Source organism: Pagrus pagrus (assembly GCF_965226575.1).
Source record: "Pagrus pagrus genome assembly, chromosome: 9".
In the NCBI taxonomy this organism is placed as follows: Eukaryota; Metazoa; Chordata; class Actinopteri; order Spariformes; family Sparidae; genus Pagrus; species Pagrus pagrus.
In genome coordinates, this window is record NC_140193.1 from 11,887,717 (window position 1) to 11,909,236 (window position 21,520).

At 42.5% G+C, this 21,520-nt stretch overlaps 2 protein-coding genes across 2 annotated transcripts; one reads left to right on the plus strand and one right to left on the minus strand.

Annotated features, from left to right (window-relative positions):
- Positions 1-429: 429 nt before the first annotated feature.
- gcc2 (GRIP and coiled-coil domain containing 2) lies at positions 430-21,210 on the plus strand. The gene is made up of 24 exons (XM_084361378.1): positions 430-607; positions 1,491-1,553; positions 1,693-1,777; positions 1,874-1,953; positions 2,075-2,179; positions 2,267-2,771; positions 2,919-4,735; positions 5,503-5,563; positions 5,724-5,824; positions 6,057-6,155; positions 6,810-6,929; positions 7,960-8,124; positions 8,419-8,523; positions 9,568-9,730; positions 9,968-10,068; positions 10,333-10,410; positions 10,536-10,673; positions 11,708-11,829; positions 12,013-12,189; positions 12,425-12,633; positions 14,416-14,643; positions 14,856-14,995; positions 18,382-18,583; positions 18,891-21,210. The coding sequence occupies exons 1-24, from the start codon at positions 602-604 to the stop codon at positions 18,962-18,964; spliced, it is 4,944 nt and encodes a 1,647-aa protein (XP_084217504.1). The 5' UTR covers positions 430-601; the 3' UTR covers positions 18,965-21,210.
- tmem223 (transmembrane protein 223) lies at positions 16,198-18,297 on the minus strand. Its single transcript, XM_084361379.1, has one exon. It carries the CDS (start codon positions 17,552-17,554, stop codon positions 16,742-16,744), a length of 813 nt encoding a protein of 270 aa, XP_084217505.1. The 5' UTR covers positions 17,555-18,297; the 3' UTR covers positions 16,198-16,741.
- Positions 21,211-21,520: the final 310 nt, after the last annotated feature.

Genomic DNA, 21,520 nt, shown 5'->3' on the forward strand with positions numbered 1-21,520 from the left:
CTTCTACATTGATGCTGAGACCAGCTGCCATGAAACAGGTTAAAGGTGCAGTTTGACCTTTTCATCGCTCAGTTCTGACGCATGCTGGAGGCCCTCAGACATCAGGTCATGCAGCGTGTGGTTGATAACATGTTTGCCTCCAGGTAACATCACACTGTAGATGGCCAGGTATGTGATGCAAGTATAGTGGTTTAACACTGTTTGCTTGTTAGTTGGTTGCTGGGGACAACCAGGTGTCCAAAAGGTGTCAGTTAAATTATATTATTTTTCATTTCCCAAAATCAAAAAAGATGATATATTTGTTTCTGACTGCTCAGTGTTTTACAGTACAGTTCACAAGTGTAAAAAAGGAAAACGTGGGAGAAAAAATATATATCCTGTTGTGACGTCAATCACATCGACGTCACTTGGTTGACGTTTGCGGAAGCAGGTCGCTGCTTTAGCCTGGTAACTCAAAATCAAAACAGAGGGGATGTTTTCGTCTTAAATCTCCAAGAAATCGGAAGTAATTTCACATATCGCTTTAATTCTGTCCGGTCGACTCACCGGTTATCTCACTGTGTTTGTCAGACGACTGAGGAGCAGCTGAACTCCGCTTGAGATGGAGGTAAACGTCCAGAGTCGAGGAGTTAGCTTTAGCTCGTCTGCCACAACTTAGTACTACGTGTATAGCATCCTCGAGTTAGCCTGTAATATAATGCTCTGTTGTTTGTAATTTCGGCGCTAAGCTACTCATGCTTAATTGTAAGTGGACTTTGAAACAGGGCTGGCAACACGAACAGGTCCAGTTACATATCATGCGCTGTTTAATCACCGAAACTCACTCCAAACCCTGGTATTTAAATGCTCTGAATGTCCACAATACGTTAACGTTACTTGGTAATACACAATACTATGTTTCTACGGGACAACACACGTATATCAACCATGTTAATATAGCTTTCTGAATTTGATTAACGCTGCTCGTCTCCTCCATCCAGTGCACTCGTGTAATGTTGACAGTGGGAGAGACTTGACTTTGTTAAAGCCTACATTTAAATTAAAATACGTACACTTGGTTTATATGTGCCGAATTGAAGGGTGGCCCCAAATAAAACAAAACATTTTTTTAAACATGTCCTGTCAACAATGTACTTTTGCTTGTAAGCAGAGCAACATTAAATTTGTGTTTTTTTCAAAGGAAATTCTGTGCCAACAGATGACTTAAATCAGGCTTAAGTCAAGCTGTTAAACACGAAAAATTTCATCCATCACAGTGTTTTTAAATTATAATTATGATCAAACCTTAATTTAATTCGGTTAATAAAGTCCCATTCAAATTAAAAAATCTGTTTTTGAAGGGAACCTTGGCAAAGATAGCTGCAACAGGCCTACAGTGTTCGAAAAACATAAATGCAAAAACACATTTGACACACTGGTCAAAATCTGTTTTTTACAATCTGCACCTTGTTCGGTTTGTCATTTCTTCTTATTCCCTTTCACTGAAACAGGACCCTGGTGGAACAGGAGCAGAGTCTGTGGCTCAGTCACCAGGGGGTGCAGCCAAATCAAAGGTAGTGCACATCTATAAGCGCTCAAAGAGTCTATTAAAATCTGTAATATGTGTCTGAAATTGTATAAACATGATACATTGTTAGATATGTTTTGGTACAGATTAATGTACCTCCCTTTTCCTTTGTATTTTATTCTCAGCTGGACACACTGTCCAAAGATGACCTTATCAAGTTTGCTAAGAAGCAGATGGCTGGCATGCAGAAAATGAAGAGCAAATGTTCAGGTAGCTTTAAATGCTACAAAAGCTTATGTTTGCATTTGACTTTTTTGCTCTGTGGGCCAATAGGGTAAGAGTATGTAACATTACTTCCCTTTACAGATTTAGAAAAAGAAGTTGCATCACTCAAACAGCAGTCCAAAAATGGAAACAGCAGTTCAGATGACTCCACTCTGATACAGGTGTGTTTATAGGGCAGCACCTCATTATAGTTCAGCTGTAAATATTCCTCTGTTAACATGCTGTATTTCATTTCCATACTGCATCATGCAAATCATTTGGGTGTTTGTGTGTGTGTAATAGGAGCTGACTGAAAGGATGGATGCCTTACTGCTGGAGAAGGCTGAAACTCAGCAAAGTCTTGCACTGTCTCGTAAAGATCTAGAGAGGACTAAGCAGCAAGCCAAGGTGAAATATATCACATATACTGTAAGAGGTGTAACACTGGACGATTGGCCAAATTGTCATAACACACTTAACTGTTATTTTGTGCAGGATGATCTTGCAGCACTGCAAGGAGACCTTGACCGTGTAATGGAAGATCACCAAAGGAAGATCAAGAGCCTGGAGAGCAGCATTGAGGAATCCAACAACAAGCACCAAGAAGAAGTGGCTAATTTCCAGAAATTACTGAAAGAGCGAGAAGAAAGTGACAGGCAGAGGGAGAGTGAAAGAGAGAGGGAGCACCTGGCTGAACGAGAGAGTGCAGAAGAGGGCGCAGAAGGAGTTCGCCGTCGCTTAGAAGCTCAGCTGGAAACCCTCCGAGCCGAACTTGAAGCTATCCAAGAGGGAAAATCGCGGGAGATTGTGGAGCTGCAGGAGAGCCACCAAAGGAAGTTGACAGAGGCCCAGCAGGAGGTGGAGAATCTGAAGGAGGAGCTGGCCCACAAGAGTCTGCAGCATGAGGAGGAAATGAGGGCTCTGGAGGAGGACTGTGAAATCGAGAGGGACAGACTCCTGTTGCTCCATGAGGAACTGACCGAGCAGCTCGCACTCAAAGGTAAAACTTAATCGTGTAAACATGAGCGTGCTTGATGGTTACTCTTAAAAATCTTTTTGTGAAGCCTGGTGTGTGCATGTATTTACATCATCGATTATATGGAAATGAAAATGACTTTTTCAGCTAACATCGTCTGTATTTTTCCAGACAGCTACCTGCAGGATGTGCAGGAGGAAGACGAGGAACCTCTCCGTGGGTCTGGGATCGCCAAAATGCTTGAGTTGTCTGGTTGTAGCCAGGGTGACTCCAGCCAGGGTGATGTAGAGGAGACAGAGACTGGAAGACTGAGAGCAGCCTTTGAAGAACTTCAAGCCCAGACCACCATGTTGCAGGACGAGCTCACCCTGCTCAGTAATGTGAAGGGTGAGCTTGAGGCAGAGCTGGAGAGGATCAAGGAGGAGTTCCAGGTGGAGAGAGAAGAGCTGGAGTTCAAAATCAATGAATTGCAGATGAACCGGGAAAGCGCTCCCAATGATGCAGCCGTAACCCTGGACCCAGACCAGCAGGAAGCACACAGAGATGCAGAAGAGACCCTGCCTTGTGAGTCCAAAGAGTCAGCAATCAGTCCTGGGGACCACTTGAATCCAGAGGAGCTGAGGGCCCAGTGTGAGACCTTGACCAGTGAGAGAGACTCTGCTCTGGATGAGTGTCAGCACATGAGGGACATCCTGCAAGGTTTTGAGACAGAACTGGGTGAGAAGACAAAAGATTTCGTTCATCAGTACGAAGCCATGAAGGAGCAGGGGGCTAATAATGTACGGGAGCTCCAAGAGAAGATGGAACAACTGAGCCAGGAGAGGGATGAACTGTTGGAGAGGATGAGAGAGGTCACAGAGGAGAAAAACAATCTAAAGCTGAAGCTTGAAGTTTCGGCTGGTGAGGACCAGAAACTCCAATCCACTGTGGAGGAACAAACAACTTTAGCCTGTGAGCTGAAGCAATCTGTGGAGAATCTGACCAGGCAGAACGAGGAGATCCTCTCCCAACTGCAGATGAAGGAAAACGTGAATCAAGACCTGACAGAGATGGTCAACACCCTGACTGAAGAGCGAGACAAAACACTTTCCAGGCTTCAGCTCCGAGAAGAGGAAATGCAGAAGCTGAGCAATGAGGGAGTGAACGAGATTGAGAGGAAAGAAAAGGAGGCACTATTGCTAAAAGAGGAGAAAGAGAAGGAGTTGAAAAGCCTGAAGGATGAAGTGCAACATCTCAAAGAGGAGAAGGAGCACCTAAAAGAGGAGGTGGACAGAAGGCAAGAGTCGCTTTCTGCTTTAGAGCTGACTATCAAAGACCTCTCCACAGAAAAGACTGACCTCCATCAGAAATTACAAGAGGCATCCTCTGAGCTCTCCAAAGCCCAGGAAATGAGGGAGCTTTTGGGCTCCAAGCTTGCAGCATTGGAGGCTCAGCTAGAGCAGGAGACATCTGAAAAAAATCACCTCGAAGCGAAGTTGAATTCATTGGCAGAGGAGGCAGAGCAGGCCCGCACCACCATCAGAGCTCTGGAGGAAAATCAGTCTGAAGCACTCAGGAACTCCAGCGAAGAAGTCAAGGAGCTCCAAGCACGCGTAGATGAGCTGGAAAAGGAGCGGAGCCTGTTGAGGAGTAGTCTCGAGGAGGCTCGAGGTGTAATAACATTAGAGGAGGTGCAGACGGAGCTCCAGGCTCGCATCGCAGACCTGGAACAGGAGAGGAACATGTTGAGAAACAACCTGGATGAGGTGGTGAAGGATACCGAAGGGCTGCAGAAAGACCTGGAGGATATGAAGGCAGTCAATGAGAGGATTAATGAAGAGAACAAGAAACTGCAGGCTCACATCTCTCTGGTGAGTGAGGAGAAAGAGGAGAAGCAGAAGGGGGAAATGGAGGGTGACATGGAGCAGGAGAGAAGAGAGCTCAAAGAACAGCTGACAGAGAAGGAGTCGGTCATATCTCAGATGAAGAGCGAGATGGCTGCCCTCCAGGTGAGTGGAGCTCCTGATGTGTCAGGTTCTTCTTCTGTGAATTTCACATTTAAGGTTGTCCTGATGAGGAATTAGCCAATATGTTTTTTCAGGGCCGATTATGAGTATTGTTGGAACCAATAAACATTTGTTTTCATCCCTCTCTACATTTTTGGAGCCAAGTATTGTACTTTTAACTCCACATTTATTTGATAACTTTATTATTTCATTAATTTCATCAACAATCAGACAAAAAAAATCCCACACCAATTCCGAAATTTAAAAAAAATGTTGAATATTGGATCCAGTAATTGACCAAGCCGATTCCTAATCCTGATTATAATCACTGATCATAATTACTACTTCATCTTCTAAACAATTAATTGTGACTGACCATAATTTTCTATAACTTATAACCATAGATAAATAATATAAATAACTTTTTTTTTTACATTTAGCGACTAAACTTCTGTCTCTGTTTATTGACAAAATAATCTGTAGATTAACGGATAATTAAATGTGTTTTCCAGCTCTAAAGATATTGCAGTTGTTATTTTCTGTCAATTGGAGGGTTTTACGTATTGACTGTGAAACTCTGGAGAAGAAAAACAAGTGCCTGTATATTTTTGGAGAATGTTTTTGTCATGGAAATGAAGAAAATGTTGAATAAACCAACAAAACACTCAATTTAAAAAAACAGCGGTGATTGACATGTAATAGAAGTTGCCTTTTCTTCTTGTTTTCTGTTTTTTCCTCGTCCTACTTTTTCTTTTTCACTCTCTCAACAGTCTGCTGCCCAGTCTGCGTCCTCTGAGGAAAGTGCAGCCAGTGAGACCACAGACAAAATAGGTATGGAGGTGACACGTGTCTATGTCAATTTCAAACTAGAAGTTATTTTGCTGAATCTATGGACCTTCAAAAACTAATTTAATTTGAATGCTCTTGGGAGCAGGTGATAAATTATAGCTGCTAAATTCAGACCATGTACAGTAACTGCTTCTGCCTTCAGCTCTACTGGAGAAAGAGCACAAAGAGAAGGATGAGAAGATGATCAAGATCAAGGCAGTGGCCATCAAAGCAAAGAAGGAGCTGGACATCAGCAAGAAAGAGGTAGAGTAAATAGTTAACTGACAATGTAAGTTTGCTATCCTTTATTTAACAACATGAAAATATAATGATATTAATACACAGGGATTTATATGTTACAGTGGTTTAACCATTAGCATGAAAAACTCTGATGCAAATGGAAGAAATTCTCAAAGAAACAGATGTCGAATCTCTTCGGTGGTCAGAGTAGCAACTGTGCACAGATGAATGTTTCATTTATTTGGTTTTCTTCCAGGTTGCAACCCTCAAGGAGGAAGTAGAAACACTGAAAGCAGAGAGGGAGAAGGTGAACAGCTCTATGAAAGATATCATCCATGGGGCTGAAGGCTACAAGGTAAGAGACACATTGTCCTGTTTAAGTTCTGTGATATATGTAATTCATAAGAACTTTTATGTCAAGCAGTTGTTTATTTTGAGTAGGTGTACTGAATGAGTAAAACCTGCTTTAGCACACTCACATACACACGTGCGTCTTTCTGTACCGTAAGACTTAGCGATATTGACCTGTGTGAAAAATTTCAGCACCTAAACTGCTGGTGATTGGCTGCATGCAGGAGAACGGGGCTCACCATGTATGTGTACTGTAATCTGTAAACTGACTGAAAATGGCAGAACTGAAACATTAGATTTTCCTCAAAAGAGGAGCCCAACGTAAGCTGAGACTTTTGATAGTTATACATCTGATTGATTGTATACATTCCTAATGTGTTGCTAATTGGCAAGTGGAAACTGCTCACTCTGAAAGAGACTCTTTGCATGATGTGGCTCCCAGAGGTCTCCATAAGCCGCCCCCAGACTGCACTGTGCTTTACGACTGTGTCCCCATTAGAGAAGGAACCAGTCTGTTGTGCCTAATGAGAGTTTTGTCCCACGCTCTAATGTAAATGCAGCCAATATCTAAGATGCATAGTGTTTACCTTCACTGAGCTGTTCAACCGGCTTCCAGTAATGAATGAATGTGTGTCTGTTTGTGTGTATATTTGTGTAGAACCTGCAGATAGATTACGACACGCAGATAGAGCAACTGGATAAGGAGAGAGAGAAGGTGGAGGCGGCGGAGAGACAGATTGCTGAGCTGACCAGTCGACTCAGCAGTGCTGTCACACAGGTAACACAGATACACACTCAATCACACACACCCACACATTACCTCTAACAAACACACACACCGCTCTCGCCCTCCAGTAAATCTACGTAGTGCCACTTTGTTCGGCCATACATCTCACCAATACTTCTCGCATAACTCAGTTTCCCTCTGATTTACAGTGAGTCATTTCAGCCAGCGACACTTTACCCAGCTATGCTTGACAGCCCGGCTCCCACAAATAGCCCATCAGATGTGACTGGGTGAGCTGGGGAGAAATTTTGTTTATATATACTCCTCTCCCCGAGCTCATAACTGCTTCTTTCCAATGAAAGAACAACAGGCAGGTAAATGGAGCGCAGTATAGCTTCCATCTGCTGCTAGTGCTACACCATTTTCCTGAGACTGGGGTTTATTCTTGTGTGCGATCATGGGTCTCAAGGGGGGAACAGGCAGACAGAAAGCTAGTCGGAAATCTCAGAGTACGTCTGGATATCTCTGTTTACCAATCATAGTTTCGGTGTTTGGCTGACAGATGATGGGACGAAGCTGCTGCTGCTGCTGCTGCTGCTGGTTCAGTGTTCCTTATGGAGGAAGCCTTCAGAGGCTGACGCTGTCAGTTTTGCATGAATGACTTTCAAATATGCCACGTGTGTTGCCTACATGTGCATATTAAGGTGAAAACCTTGAATCTGAAATGAGTAAAACAGCTCTCTCTTGGGATTTTATGAGATCATTGAATATTCTCAATGATACCTACAGATGGATGTCCAATTAAAGAAAAATCTCATTATACAACAAAAGCACTTAAAGCATCAGAGAACATCACAGACATCAAGATTTGAATTATATCATTTAATGTTTAATGTTATGGAGATGGTGGAGTGGTGGAGAGCAAAAAGCAAAACCTTGCCACTGTATGGATGTCACAATAATCATTAAATCCCATTTTCTCTCTATAGGTAAACACCTAATTTCTGAGACGTTGGCATCTTGGAGATGTACATTTATCACCTGATAGGGATGGTAACATGGAATATTTCTGTTTTTGCAGAATGAGGCAGTGAAAAGTGAGAAGGAGGACCTGCTGGCTGGTATAGAAACTGTGAGGAACACAGTGAGGCAGCTGGAAACCCAAAACCAGGAGCTGCAACGGCAGTCAGGCAGTCTGGAGAGAGACCTGCTGGTCGAGAGATCTATGAAAGAGCAGAAGATCAAGGTAGGAATAACGACAGGTGGATACTCTGTATTACTGTTGTGTATTTATTGGAGGTCGTACCAGCCTCTGCTCTCTATTTTGTATTTTAGAGCTGATCTTGATCCTCACATCTGATGTAACCACACTTAAGACTTGAACTGCTGTACATTTTTGAGGTTGATGAAATAATGTGAAAAATAAAGTATATACATATTAAAAACCCCTTTGTGTGTGTGTGTGTGTGTGTGTGTGTGTGTGTGTGTGTGTGTGTGTGTGTGTGTGTGTGTGTGTGTGTGTGTTTTCTTGCTTCTGCAGGACTTGTCATCTGCCATGAAGGAGGTGGAAGAGCTGACAGCCCAGCTCTGCAAGCAGCAGCAGCAGTCTCAGCAGACTGCCCAGGAGCTGGAGCAACTACGCAAGGTACACCCGCGCACACACACACACACACACACACACACACACACACACACACACACACACACACACAAACACACACACACACACAGTTTCTCAGACTCTAGTGTCTCAGAGGGCCTGTCCACTCAAGCGGCTGGCCTGGTGATGGCTGGCCTGCAGCTACAGCAGCACCTCTCACTGAGACGGAGAGCAGTTCTAGCCCACAGCACAGGAGCTGCTGTTTGTTTTCCATTAGTGGAGACCTACAGAGTACAGCAGTGTACGTGGGATCTGCCAGGAGGTCTGACCCTGTCATGTGTCCACATTGTTAGTACAGCCCTTCAAACACGGTATTATTGAGGCTGATCTTGGAATTTTTGCAAGAACAAAAAAAAAACACCTGCAATGACACTTTGGCACGTCTCCTTTTTTGGCAAAGATCCCAGAAATGTTGTTATTAAAGAATAGCGATAAAGATATACTCAGAAAATGTATTGAAGATGAGCATTATTATTGGATTATTGTCAAAGATAATAATATTATTAAATACATGATAATGGTCATTTTTAACTGTAAACTGGAATGAGGTAAAGTGCAATAAAAACCTTTTGAAACTCTAGAATTAAAACTATCACCCTACTTTCCTACCACTTTGGGAGGAAAATGATAAATCATGTGTCTGGAATTGTGGTTATTTAATGGTTTAAGAATTTGGCGCTTTTAAAGGTCAGGTCCTAAATCGCTTTGAAAACCACTAGAGTCCCCTTCCTCACCAGTCACACTCGCAGTCACAAATGGAGAAATCGTTTGAAAAACATGTCACAATTTTAATGTCTCTTAGCTAAATATATATTTAAGTAGGGCAGCAGCTAACTGCAAACTTTGGCTGCAGTACATGTATTATTGTGTAAAGTGTCAAAAATTCTAACAAAATATTTTACGCAGGATAAAATGGGCCTATAAATGTTGGCAAGATGAAGTCAGTTTCTTCTTTATTTTTGGCCTAGATGTTTTAGATAAATGAGCTTTGTTACCTGGAGTAATGCAGCGCGTTTGCTCTGCCTGTAGGAGGCGCAGCAGAGCTCTCTGCTGGACATGGAGATGGCCGACTACGAACGCCTGGTCAAAGAACTCAACTCCAAACTTGTAGAGAGAGACGAGTCTGCTGAGGAGTTAAAGGCCCAGATAAACAAACTGAACCAGAAGGAGGAGACGCTCAAACAGGAGATTGGTACGTATGAGACATTCATGTACAATGTACATAGTCCACATTCACTGATGGTAAATATGTATTATTTCTTTAGAAGCCTGATGATTTGCTGCCATGAAACTACAAGTTGCGTTTCTGTCTTTCTCCATGTTTCTAGTTTCAACCTTTATAATTAAGGCAAAATGCTGAAAAAATGTATTTCACCTAAACCATTTTATTTGCCTGTTTGTGTGTGTGCGTGTGTATTTGTGTGTCCAGAGTCTTTGAAGTCGCAGCTGGACCAGGGGGAGGAGAAGACCTCCAAGATGAAACAGCTGCTGGTGAAGACCAAAAAGGACTTGGGCGATGCCAAGAAACAGGTCTGTTTCTGTGTGTCTTTGTGTGTGTCTGTGTGTGTGTGTGTGTTTGTAACCTCGTCCCGCAGGATTTCCTATTACTGTGTGTAACATAGCTGCCTGATGAATGTAAATAGTGTTATGCAACCATGTGTGGGCATGATTGTAAGGGAGGCCTTGAAGATGCTGCGAATAGTTAATCTTAATTTGTTTGTGTTGCTGTGTTTGAGTACATGGGTATATCCATTTACATTTTGTGTGTGTGTGTGTTTGTGTGCGTACGTGCAGGAAAGCTCCCTCATGATGCTGCAGGCCTCTCTGAAAGGAGAGCTGGAGGGTAACCAACAGCAGCTAGAAAGCTCAAAGGTAACGCAGCCAAAGCTTTCTAGGAAAAAACTTACTTTAATGAAATATGTAGTTTTACAAAATCAACATTACAGTTCGACATGAGTCGCATATTAAAGTGTGTGTGATTGTGCTTGTGCATTCAGATCGAGCTGTGCGAGCTGACGGCAGAGCGGCATCGTCTGCAGGAGCAGCTGAAGTCTGCGTTGGAACAGCAACAAAGAACCAGCAGCTCCCTGCAGCAGCGAATCAACAGTCTGCAGCAGGAGAGAGACACTGCTAAGGTACACACACACACACACACACACCTACAAACATTTTTCACACAAACATTGTTCACACACTGAACAGCTCCACCACAATGAGACAAGAGTAAAGAGCAGTGCTAAAGAGCACATCAGCTGTAGTGTTTGAGGTGCTGAGACTACAGGAGACACTTTCAACTTTGATGAATTTACCTGAAGGTTGCACCAGCCCATGCTCAGAACTTAAAGAGAGAGAGCAGCGTTATATAGGGCTGCAACTATTTTCATTATTCATCTCTTAATTATGTTTGATTAATAACTTAATTTTACAATGTCAAAAAATGTGAAAAAAGCTTTTTTCAACTTCCAAGTGCCCAAGGTTACAACTTTTAATTGCTTGTGTGCTTTGACCAACAGTTAAAAATCCAAAGGGATTTAATATAAACCTGTTAATTCTCCTATCAGAGAGGCTGAAACCAGCAAATGTTTGAGCTTGATAAGTGAGTTAAAGAGTCAATCAGCTGCAGTGGCCCAGGGTTCGAGTCCGACCTGTGGCCCTTAGCTGCGTGTCGTCCCACCTCTCTCTCATCATGTTTCCTGTCACCTCTCGATGCTATCCTGTCAATAAAGCCATGAAAAGGCCAAAAAATACATATATAAAAAAAATCCAAGATTAGTAAAAAGCTGCGGTTCATTTATATCACTGAAAATCTATTTATAGGAGCTGTGTGATTTGCTGTCTGTTACTGATCTTCTCTTGCAGCCTGATTCTTTTAGTTTCTATATTCTTCAATCAGCACTCTCATTATCCTTGCTTTGTAGTTTTTCATCTTCCTTATGTATCCTTCTCATTTTCTCTTGTCCCTGTGTTTGGAGCTAGTCAACATTACTGTGTCAGATTTATTTTTTATAGATTTTTGATCAGCACATGAATGTAAGAGTGCATCTGTATCTGTAGGGGTAGCACATGAAGATCATTATATGGGATATATGGCGCAAAACATGAGAAATGTACACGTCTACTCATGTGTTACTCACTGTGTATTTCTGCTTAATCTTTGTGCTGATTCCAGGCTGAGCTTATGGCAACAGCTGGTGAGTTCGAGAGCTACAAGGTGCGAGTCCACAATGTTCTCAAACAGCAGAAGAGCAAAACCAACTCCCAGAGTGATGGAGACGCTGGTAAATCAGAGAGGTAAGGACATCACCCGTATGACATATATGGAACATTTGTGCTTAGATCACACATCACAGATACTAAATACACAGAGGGTGATCCAAAGTGAAGGTACAAAGGCAGTCTAATTAACAGTTTGTGTCAGGCAACACTGTAAGAATGTTATGTGAATATAATGAATATGTGGTGTTTGTGTGGCAGGGAGCACTTGTCCTCTCAGGTAGACCAGCTGAGGTCCAGGCTGGCAGAGAGCCATCAGAGCCTCCAGAGCAGCACAGCCGAGCTACAGCAGCTCCAGACTGAACACGACACTCTGCTGGAGAGACACAACAAGATCCTCCAGGAAACCATCAGCAAGGAGGCCGAGCTCCGAGAGAGGTGAGCGGGCTTGACACTGTCTTCTTCAGGATTTACCATACGAAAATGCCCCTTACAATTTCCTTATTATAATGTAAGACCATGAAAAGCAGAAAATTGGACTTACATCCGTCAGATTTTTGCATGAAATATGTTGTAAATGCTTTGCTGACTGATTTTCAATTAATCAACTTATCGTTGCAGCTTCACTCTAAATTCTTCCTTTAACTTCCTCTAACTTTGTCCCAACCTCCAGGCTGCTGTCGGTGCAGTCAGAGAACGTGACTCTGCGGTCGGACATGTCTGAGGCTCAGGCTGACCTGTCCTCCCAGGTGGAGACCCAGCGGCAGACCTACAGGGAGCAGCTGAGGAAGCTACAGGATGACCACCGGGCCACTGTGGAGACCCTGCAGAGCCAGCTGACCCGCGTCGAGGAGCAGCTCTTCAACCTGCAGAGCCAGAACAGTAAGCATGGAGACGAACTGCAAACGTAATCGTGATCCAGAGATCCGTCAAAGCATCAAGTGTTAAAGAGCATTGAAGTTTTCTATCTTGTTAACTCTGTTTTTCTGAGAGGAATGATGGGTGAGATGGTTTGTTTATCAGAAGAGCAGCACTGGAAGCTCCTTCATCACCTCCCACACAGCTGTCCTCTGGAGTCAAACAGCAAATACACACATAGTAATGATGAGGAAAGGAAAGCGTGTGTGTGTGTGTGTCTGTCTGTCTGTCTGTCTGTCTGGTGGTGTGTGTGTGTGTGTGTGTGTCTTCTCTGTCACTTCATTATGGCCAGGTGTTGGCGAGGCTCCTCAGCTCCGTTCCCGCCTCTCAGTGGGGCAAACAGCTCACTGTGGCATCTGGAGAGGCTCATCATTAGCGGCTCACACATGCACACCAGGAGTCGCCCGATACACTCAGCCAATATTACTGAAAGTCACATTTGAGCATTTTCACCACAATATTTGAATTTAATGAAGGAAGAGTTAAACATCAGTGTGTCTACTGGCCCCATAGGGCAGGTGGGTCATAAAGCTGCTGGACCCTGGACAATCTTCACTGGCCTCGTATATGTTTTTTATGAGTCAACTGTAGCAAACGGTAAAATTGATCTATGTTCTTTGACATGTTTAGCTCCATGTATTCTTTAATCCAAACAATCAAACAGGACATTAACACAAACTGCAAATATTAATTCTGAAAACAGCCTTTTTACAAGAAGCCGGCTGCTGTTCTCTCTTGCTCTGTGACTGTGCTCACTGTTTCTCATTTAATGTCCAGGAAATTCATTCGTCTATGAATCGGTGCTGTCTTTAACCACTACAGCTTGATTTATCCTGACTCTGTCCTCCTGAGTGGTGAGCCTGTAACAGATTTGATAGATACAATCTGTGCACATCCCAAAGCTCTCTATAACCAGGAGTGTTGTGTCAGGAGAGGGATAAGAAGCTTCCTACTGCCCTCGAGCCTTCAGGAAACCATAGGCCTAATTGTTAATTATTCTGAATTGATCAGGCTAATGAAATCTGATCAAACTCGAATGCAGTTACACACGGGGAAAAAACATGTACATGCTTGAGTAGGAATTCAGCGTCTTGCTCTTTTCACTCAGCTGCATGGGGAGAGGAGGTAGAGTGCCAGACTGGAGGTGGGAAGGTGGGGGGATTGGTTTAGTGTTTGGTCCTTTGCTTCAGTTTCAGGTCCATTAATCACAATATTTTCTTTTGTCCACCCACTCTCTCGAGCACCTCACCCTTCTCTTTACACTTGTTGTCATTGTTATTGCCAGCTGAACTGGATAATACCAGTGTGTCTGGTGCCCCCTCATGTCACAATGAAGTAGGAACACTGCCTCAAGAAATAGTGTAAGATTACATTGAGATTCTGTTAAAGTGTGGTGAGGGATTGGTTGCACTGCTTCAGCATGGACAGTCCAGAGATGCTGACAAAATGTATGTGGATTTGTAATCCTGATTTATTTAGCTTTTGAACCTCGCACTCTACTGATTGCCACTCCAATTTTAAAATGTTTTTTATTGTGTTAGTTACTTTTTATTGGTCTCTCTCTTAAAAACATATAAAACGAAAGTGATACATATTTAGCTCAGCATCGATGCAAGACTATTAAAAAAGTTAAAAAATGAACAACAAGGGGAACATCTATCTCTTAAATAAACACTTTTCTTATTATTTTAACCTCATTCTCTCCTTTTTTAAATATGTTTGCATTAATCTTTGTTATTCTTTCAGGTTCAGTGATGGTCCAGTCCGGCCGTAAGTCCCTGGCATCAGACCCCCAGCGCAGAAACACAGATCAGAACTCAGCGGGGCTGGGACTAATGGTCCTCAGTGACCTCCAGTCTATGGCCAGGGAGGAAGGCGAGGGTATGGAGACCACTGAGACGGAGAGCCCCTCTCCTGTTCTTTCACCCCTGCCCTCTCTGGAGCATCTTCTCACGTCACCAGACCCCAAACAAGGTGTGTTCACTATACACAATTAACTTATCTATTGTTGTAGCAACAGGAAAGTAGACAATTTTTAAAAAGTTTTATTTATTTTTGACTGTGACTCAGTTTGATCAAGACATGATTTTCTTGAGCCTCAAATCGAGGCAAATCCACCTTTTCCCCCCCTGATTTTCACATACCATGATCTTTTAACTTGCATTCGACTTTGGTTTGGTCTCTAGAGCCATTTGTGTGGACCGTGGAGCCAACCAAAGAAGAGCTGAGTCAAAAGCTGAGCACAGCCACCCGCAGTATGGAGCACATGAACAGCCTGCTGCACGAAACTGAGGCCACCAATGCTGTTCTCATGGAGCAGATTACCGTATGTATAAGAACACAAGTACACACACACCCAAGCAGAAAGTACACAGATGTCAACCAGTTTAATTTCAAAGTTAATTCATTCAGTTCTTGATACTTGTAGGGCTGTAACGATTCATCGAGTTACTCGAGTTACTCGATTACAAAAATTGGTCGAGGCAAAAACTCTGCCTCGAAGCGTCGTTAAATTCCTGTGACGCGCAGAGATCTTGAATGTTCCACACGGACCCGCCGGAGAGCCTCTCCGTACTCTCCGGGCGCGGAGTGTCCGTCACTCCGTCGAGGGGAAACGGAGACTGCAAGGGCTGTGATTGGTCCTCTAAACTCACGTCCTCACGCTGGTTCTCCAGCAGCCCGGGGGGGGTTGCATTGCGTATCCGCCACCACGACGGAGAACTGCGAAGGCTCGAGATGACATGCCAGAGCAGAATCAGTTTGTGCGCGTTTAAAAAACGTAGATATGATATCTGCTTTACAGACAGTTGAGACCGACGGGACATGTTCTCTCTCTCTGTCTGTAAGTGTGTGTGCACGTGTGTTTGTTCACGTCGGTCCGGAGCTCCTCCCTTCGTAAAACAGAGCGGAGGAGAATTGTAGATGCGCGACGATGAAGAAATTATTAATTAAATGAACACGGTCCGGACCGGTTCATAGGAAAAGTGACCTTAAATGACTTCTGTTGTGATTTGGTGCTATGTATAACATAAAATTATATATAACACAGCATGCGTCCACACACATAGGTTGCTAGGTTACCATAGCAAATGGCCTATCCCAGAGATTATATATTATTTGTTAGTAGGTGGTTAGAAGGTGCAATCCCTTTTTGTAATGTTGTATAAGACAACACTAAGGCAAAATGGCCGTTACTATTTAAGTTTGTATTGATTCATAGTGTTACATGTTATACATGTTTTACAGTAAGTTGAAACTGTATTGTTATTTAATTGTTTGCACTTGCACTAAATGAGTAAATTGCAATAAAGTTTTGGAGCCAAATGTTGGAGTTGTAAGAAATACCTCTTTTTTTTAAAGAAATAAAAGCCAAATGGTTGATCATTTTACAGCCACATCATTTTCGTCATGCATTATTTGTTTTGGTTGTTTAAAAATGCAAAAAAATATATATATACGATTAATCGATTAATCGATCGATAAAGTGCTAGATTAATCGATTCCAAAAAGAATCGATAGCTACAGCCCTAGATACTTGTATACTTAATATAACTCATTGTATTTTATTCTGACGGTATCAACAGCAGGGGTACACCATGTTTGATTATAGACATAAATGAACTGAAATGAGTCCATATTTGATCTGATAGATTTTTTTAATTGAAGACACACAGAAACTGATATTTGTTTGGCAGTCATGTAAAATCACATCTAGAGAAGCACAGATTAATCAATTAATCCATTAGTTGTCAACTCTTAAATTAATTGCCCCTTACTTTGATGACTGATTAATCGGTGTGAGTCATCTTTTTAAGGGAAAAAAGTCCACATTATCTGAGTCTTGCTTCTTAAATGTGAGTATTTTCTGGGTTTGTCCCTTCTCTATGACAGCAAACTGAATATCTTTGAGTTTCGGACAAAACAAGACATTTTTGAACGTCTTCTCAGGCTATGTGAAACATTAATCAACATCTTTCACCATTTTCGACAACAAAATAATCCTTACAGTTGCAGCCCTGATCACATGTGTGAACAAGTGTTCTTTGGTGTCAACACAGTTCTGGCAAACAACTCAAACTGGTCGGTAAGCCCCGACAGTGATATCAAACAGCCTGGCGTTGTTCACAGTCCCCTCTTTGTCCAGAAGAAAGTAGAACCTGTGTCCTTTGACCCTGAGGGGGATGTACGAGGGGGACTCCTGTCTGTGAGCGTGACAGGCTACCTGGGACAGCGGGACTGTTAGTTTCCGGCCTCGGCCTGGTCCCAAAGGTGACTGTGTGCAAACTGTCACCATCCTCCCACCTTTGTGTAGAACCACCTGGCTGACAGAGCGCCGGCAAAACAGCACCCCGAGCCCGGCTATCCCTGCTCCTATCGCCATGCATCCCAGCGTGAAGCCGTACCTCCAGGTGCTGGAGCCCAGGTTCATCTCAAAGCTCCACAGCCCAGCCAGCCCGGTGGTGGTGGTCGAGGAGGACACCTTGGCTTTCCCTTTATCTGTAGCGCCCCCTGTGTCTCTGAGCTCGGTGAAGGCGAAGTGGCCCATGTATGTCCAGAAGATAAACTGGCCGCCGCAGAAGACCGAGAGGAGCCGGAAGAAGCGGGTCCTGTCGTGCTCGAACAGGGCGACGTCTCTGGAGGGCTGGGCGGCGGTGCAGAGGCTGCGGCGGGCAGCCAGCCGTGTGTGAGCGGCACCGAGGCGGCTTGTCGGGAGGAATATCCTGCCGTATAAACCTGCCGCACATGTAACCCGGCTAACAGTGCTGAACATGCTCGGTGAAGTCTGTGAAGAGGCATTTTGAGAGACTTTCTGCTGAATATTCACGAGTCGGACCTGTCGGGAGTAACACTCCAGTGCCCCGCGTAACACACGCAGTAAACCCATGTTTTCACGACGAGAAATGTTTTGAATATAACCACTGCTGTATGACCAGAGAACTACGATAATACACCCGCGGAAATCGTTTTCATAACTCGGGTTTTAACGCTTCTCTCCCAACACTCCAGGGCGCTGCTCCACAGAGGGCGCCGCCATATTGTTTTGCGTGACGTAGGCGTTCGGTTACGGAAAGCAGCGCTGACCAAAATAAATCGTTGCTCTTTTAAACCCAACAAAACTAATTATTTTGATTGTGTTATTATATGTCCTGGTTTTTCTACCACCAATAACAGCAAACTTTCTTAATAGATATAAATAATAATAAATAACAGTCAAATTAAAACTGATTATGTTGTACAGTTTTAAATACAGTAAACACTGGATCAGTAATAATCAATTTTATGGTTCATACTAAAGATATTTAATGTAATCAACATTATGTATAAGACATAATCACTGACTATAAAAGAACACAGGAGTTGGAGCAACAGGGTTGACACTCATCTCGCTTTATAGAGAAACTAGAATTTACGAAATGGTTCGAAGTACATCCTATTAACTGAAAGTTGTCTTTTTCTATCGCAGTGCTTGAGGGACACAAAAAATGTCCTTGATCTTGAACTGACCATGTTTTATCTTTATAAAATGATCAGTTTTCCTTGTTATGGCATTGTTTACCTCCACCTTGCCAAACATTAGTCTATTGCTTACCTGTTGACCAAATCCTATATCCTGTTCCAAGTAGTCAGAGATTTAGCGCGTGTGTGTGTATGCAGCAACTTTAACAAATCTTCAGATTTTTATTTAAATTGATTATACGTTCTACCTGCTAGTTGCTGAAGAGTGAAATACGCCGTTTGGAGCGAAACCAGGAGAGGGAGAAGAGCGTGGCCAACCTGGAGTATCTGAAGAACGTCCTGCTGCAGTTCATCTTCCTGCGATCTGGCAGCGAGAGGCAGGCGCTTCTGCCCGTCATTCACACAATGCTGCAGCTAAGTCCAGAAGAGAAGAGCAAACTGGCTGCCATTGCGCAAGGTATTGTTCGACTGAAATGTTCTGCTTTGTGACTCACTACAGAACTTGTGCAGTGTACTCAAATATTGTTAAAAAGGTTTATTATTAGCTATAAACTAAAAAACATGCACAAAATCTGTCTATAGGTTTAAAGCAATCTGAGTACTGACCAAACTGCTTATAAACCCATGTTTTGTAACAGTAATGTTGTTGTAGTGACAGTAGTTCGAGTTCTACCGTTATATATTGAAGATATATGCCACACCATATACTGTCAATAACATCTACATAATTTCTAACCAAGTGTTCTTTGGTCTCCTTTGCGCAGGTGAGGAAGAGGGGTCCGGGACTCGAGGCTCAGGCTGGTCCTCTTATCTCCACAGCTGGTCTGGGATCAGATAGACCTGATGGTCGATCAATCCAACAAAACAACCAGAGGAGGAAGGGGGAGGATAAGATGTTACTGGGCCTTTTTCTGTGAAAACCTGTACTAAGCAGCGATGCTTCACATTCAAATTAGTGGTAAAAGTGCGAAGTTCACACGGGCATTTACAAACCTTTTCTGGGACACAGTTGAAGGGACCAAGGAATGTATCAGAAAGGAAATAAGAAGACGGAGATAAAACCAAAACATGTGACGTGAATATTGTTTTGAATTTGCAGTGCAATAGTTAGATAAGACTCTTAACAATTAATATAAACTGTGACAAATTTCTGTCTTCCTTACTCTCACTATCGACACACGTATTTATAACAGCATTTACTGGACATGAGGGTAATGCCTCCTTAAAGTGGAGCCCATTGAAAGGCATCATTAGCACTATGAAATCATCATTTGTATATCGTGTTATATTCACACCATATAATGTGCAAAAATTGTGGGAGGAGGTTTTAATCAAGGGAATAACTGCTTAATTAGTGGCATTATATCACTTTCAGACTGATTACTTGTAATGGGCTTGTACTGTGTGGCACAGTACACTTCAAGGACTATACTAGAGTTTTAGATCTTTGGGTACAAATCACATATTCTTTGCATTTTTTTCAACAGTTTTCAAGATTTTGTTTGATTTGAATTGTTTTTACTTCCTTAGAGGCAGCCATTTTTTTTCCGTTACCGGCAGTATGAAAATCGACTTGAAACTCACTCAATACATCAGAGTAAACATCATCATTACCTTTATTTTTTGTTAGAGAAAAGACATTAGGAACCTGGGGAATTATGTGGAGGACTTCTGTGATCTTAATCCAGTGCGAATCCGTCGTGTCTGTATCTTGTAAAGTAAAAATTCCACCACGTATTACCCACCATATTTCATGTGATGATATTAGTCCTGTGCGTATAGGCATGTTTTGGAGTGATTTGGAATTATATTTAATTTTTAAACATCTGTTTTCTTTTGTCAGACAACTGAACATTTATGAAATTTGATCGTGGTTCATAACATGTTTAACAGCTTTTAACAGCTGCGCTTTGAGATTGACTCAGTTGACGTTTAAAAGTGATGACTGTTAAGGTTAAGTGCAACCAAACGTTATATTTAAATACAGCCACGAAGCATCTTTTTTCAGATCTTACAAGCTGCAAACACATGCAGAGAAATCAACTGTAACCTACATTAGTAATGTGGCTTCTGCAGAACAGGCACTACGCTTCTAAATGTTGATGCTACAGGGAGCCTAGACATCATATTCAGGAGGTAATGTCTTACCCCGTGCGAATGAGCAACACGAAACACAAACGTGCAAGTTCCCCTGGTAATAATGGTCTAAAACACGCTTAACATCCAGTGTGGTCCGTTTAAGGGTTTCCTGTACGTCTGTCATTATCTTACTCCAAGTACAAAGAAGTGCATTTCTACATTCTCAGGTTCACCTGACCGACATAACTGACAGAACATCATCATAATATCATATTTATACTTTTTCTGACTGATTTTGCAGTTGTTCACTAATGCTTCACATTCTGCAATCAGAAGCGGTTTCTTTAAGTTTTTATTCATCATATCCTCTAACAATGGTTAAATTTGGATTCTGTTCCGGTTGCTGTGTAATCTGTTGTCATTGTTTGTTGTGGTTGTTCTTGTTTAATACAAAGTTGTTATTTTAATGCTTTCTATGTCTGTTTTGGGAATACATTCTGGTTCCATCAGCTGTCGTGCTGCTGTTTAATCACTGGATATGAAAGATTTGTCGCAACTTCATCTGCTCAGCTGTCTTTTTGAAGGACGGTCCCCGTGATGGCAAGCACATCCAAGTGTCCTTGAGCAAGACTCCCTATCAGACCCATGGGTGCCTGACCATGACCTCTGACCTCTCCCTGTAAAACACATCCATCCTCGTTACACATATTTTTTTGCTCACAACCAACCAATGAAGACTAACTCGCTCGTTAATTTTCTCATTCCAGCGGCAGCTTTTTGTGATTCCTTCAGCGCGAGTGATTGTATTTGTATCTAAGGCTTTTATATTTATGGTGGTTAACGTCAGGAGAAGCTGTGAGAGATTACTGTAACTTTAAAATCTTGTTCTGTTAACTGGCTTGACTTATTTTAGTTCAGTTCTTGATTTTGTTTGTTTCTTTGTTTGTTTGTTTTTTGGGTTATTTTCACCTGTAAACTAAAATAAACTCAACAGGGATGAAAATGTTTCCGATTACTTTACATGCTTATTCATTCATTATAATGCATTTTGACATGAATCTTGGCATCTAAAGGTCAGTATAAGCCTCACAATTGGACCTTTAAGTGAATTAGGATGTCAAGATAAACATGCACAAGCACAGTTAATAGTTTTTCAGTCCTTGGTTTTGTCTCTCTGACATCAGAGTTTCTCATTTCTAGTCTCAGTCTGTTTGAAATGTGCACTGACACATCCAGAGTTTCTATGCAGTTATGCATTTCTTTCCCTCCTGTGAAAGCCCTCAAGGGGATGGGGTAGAGGGGCTCTCCTTTTAAG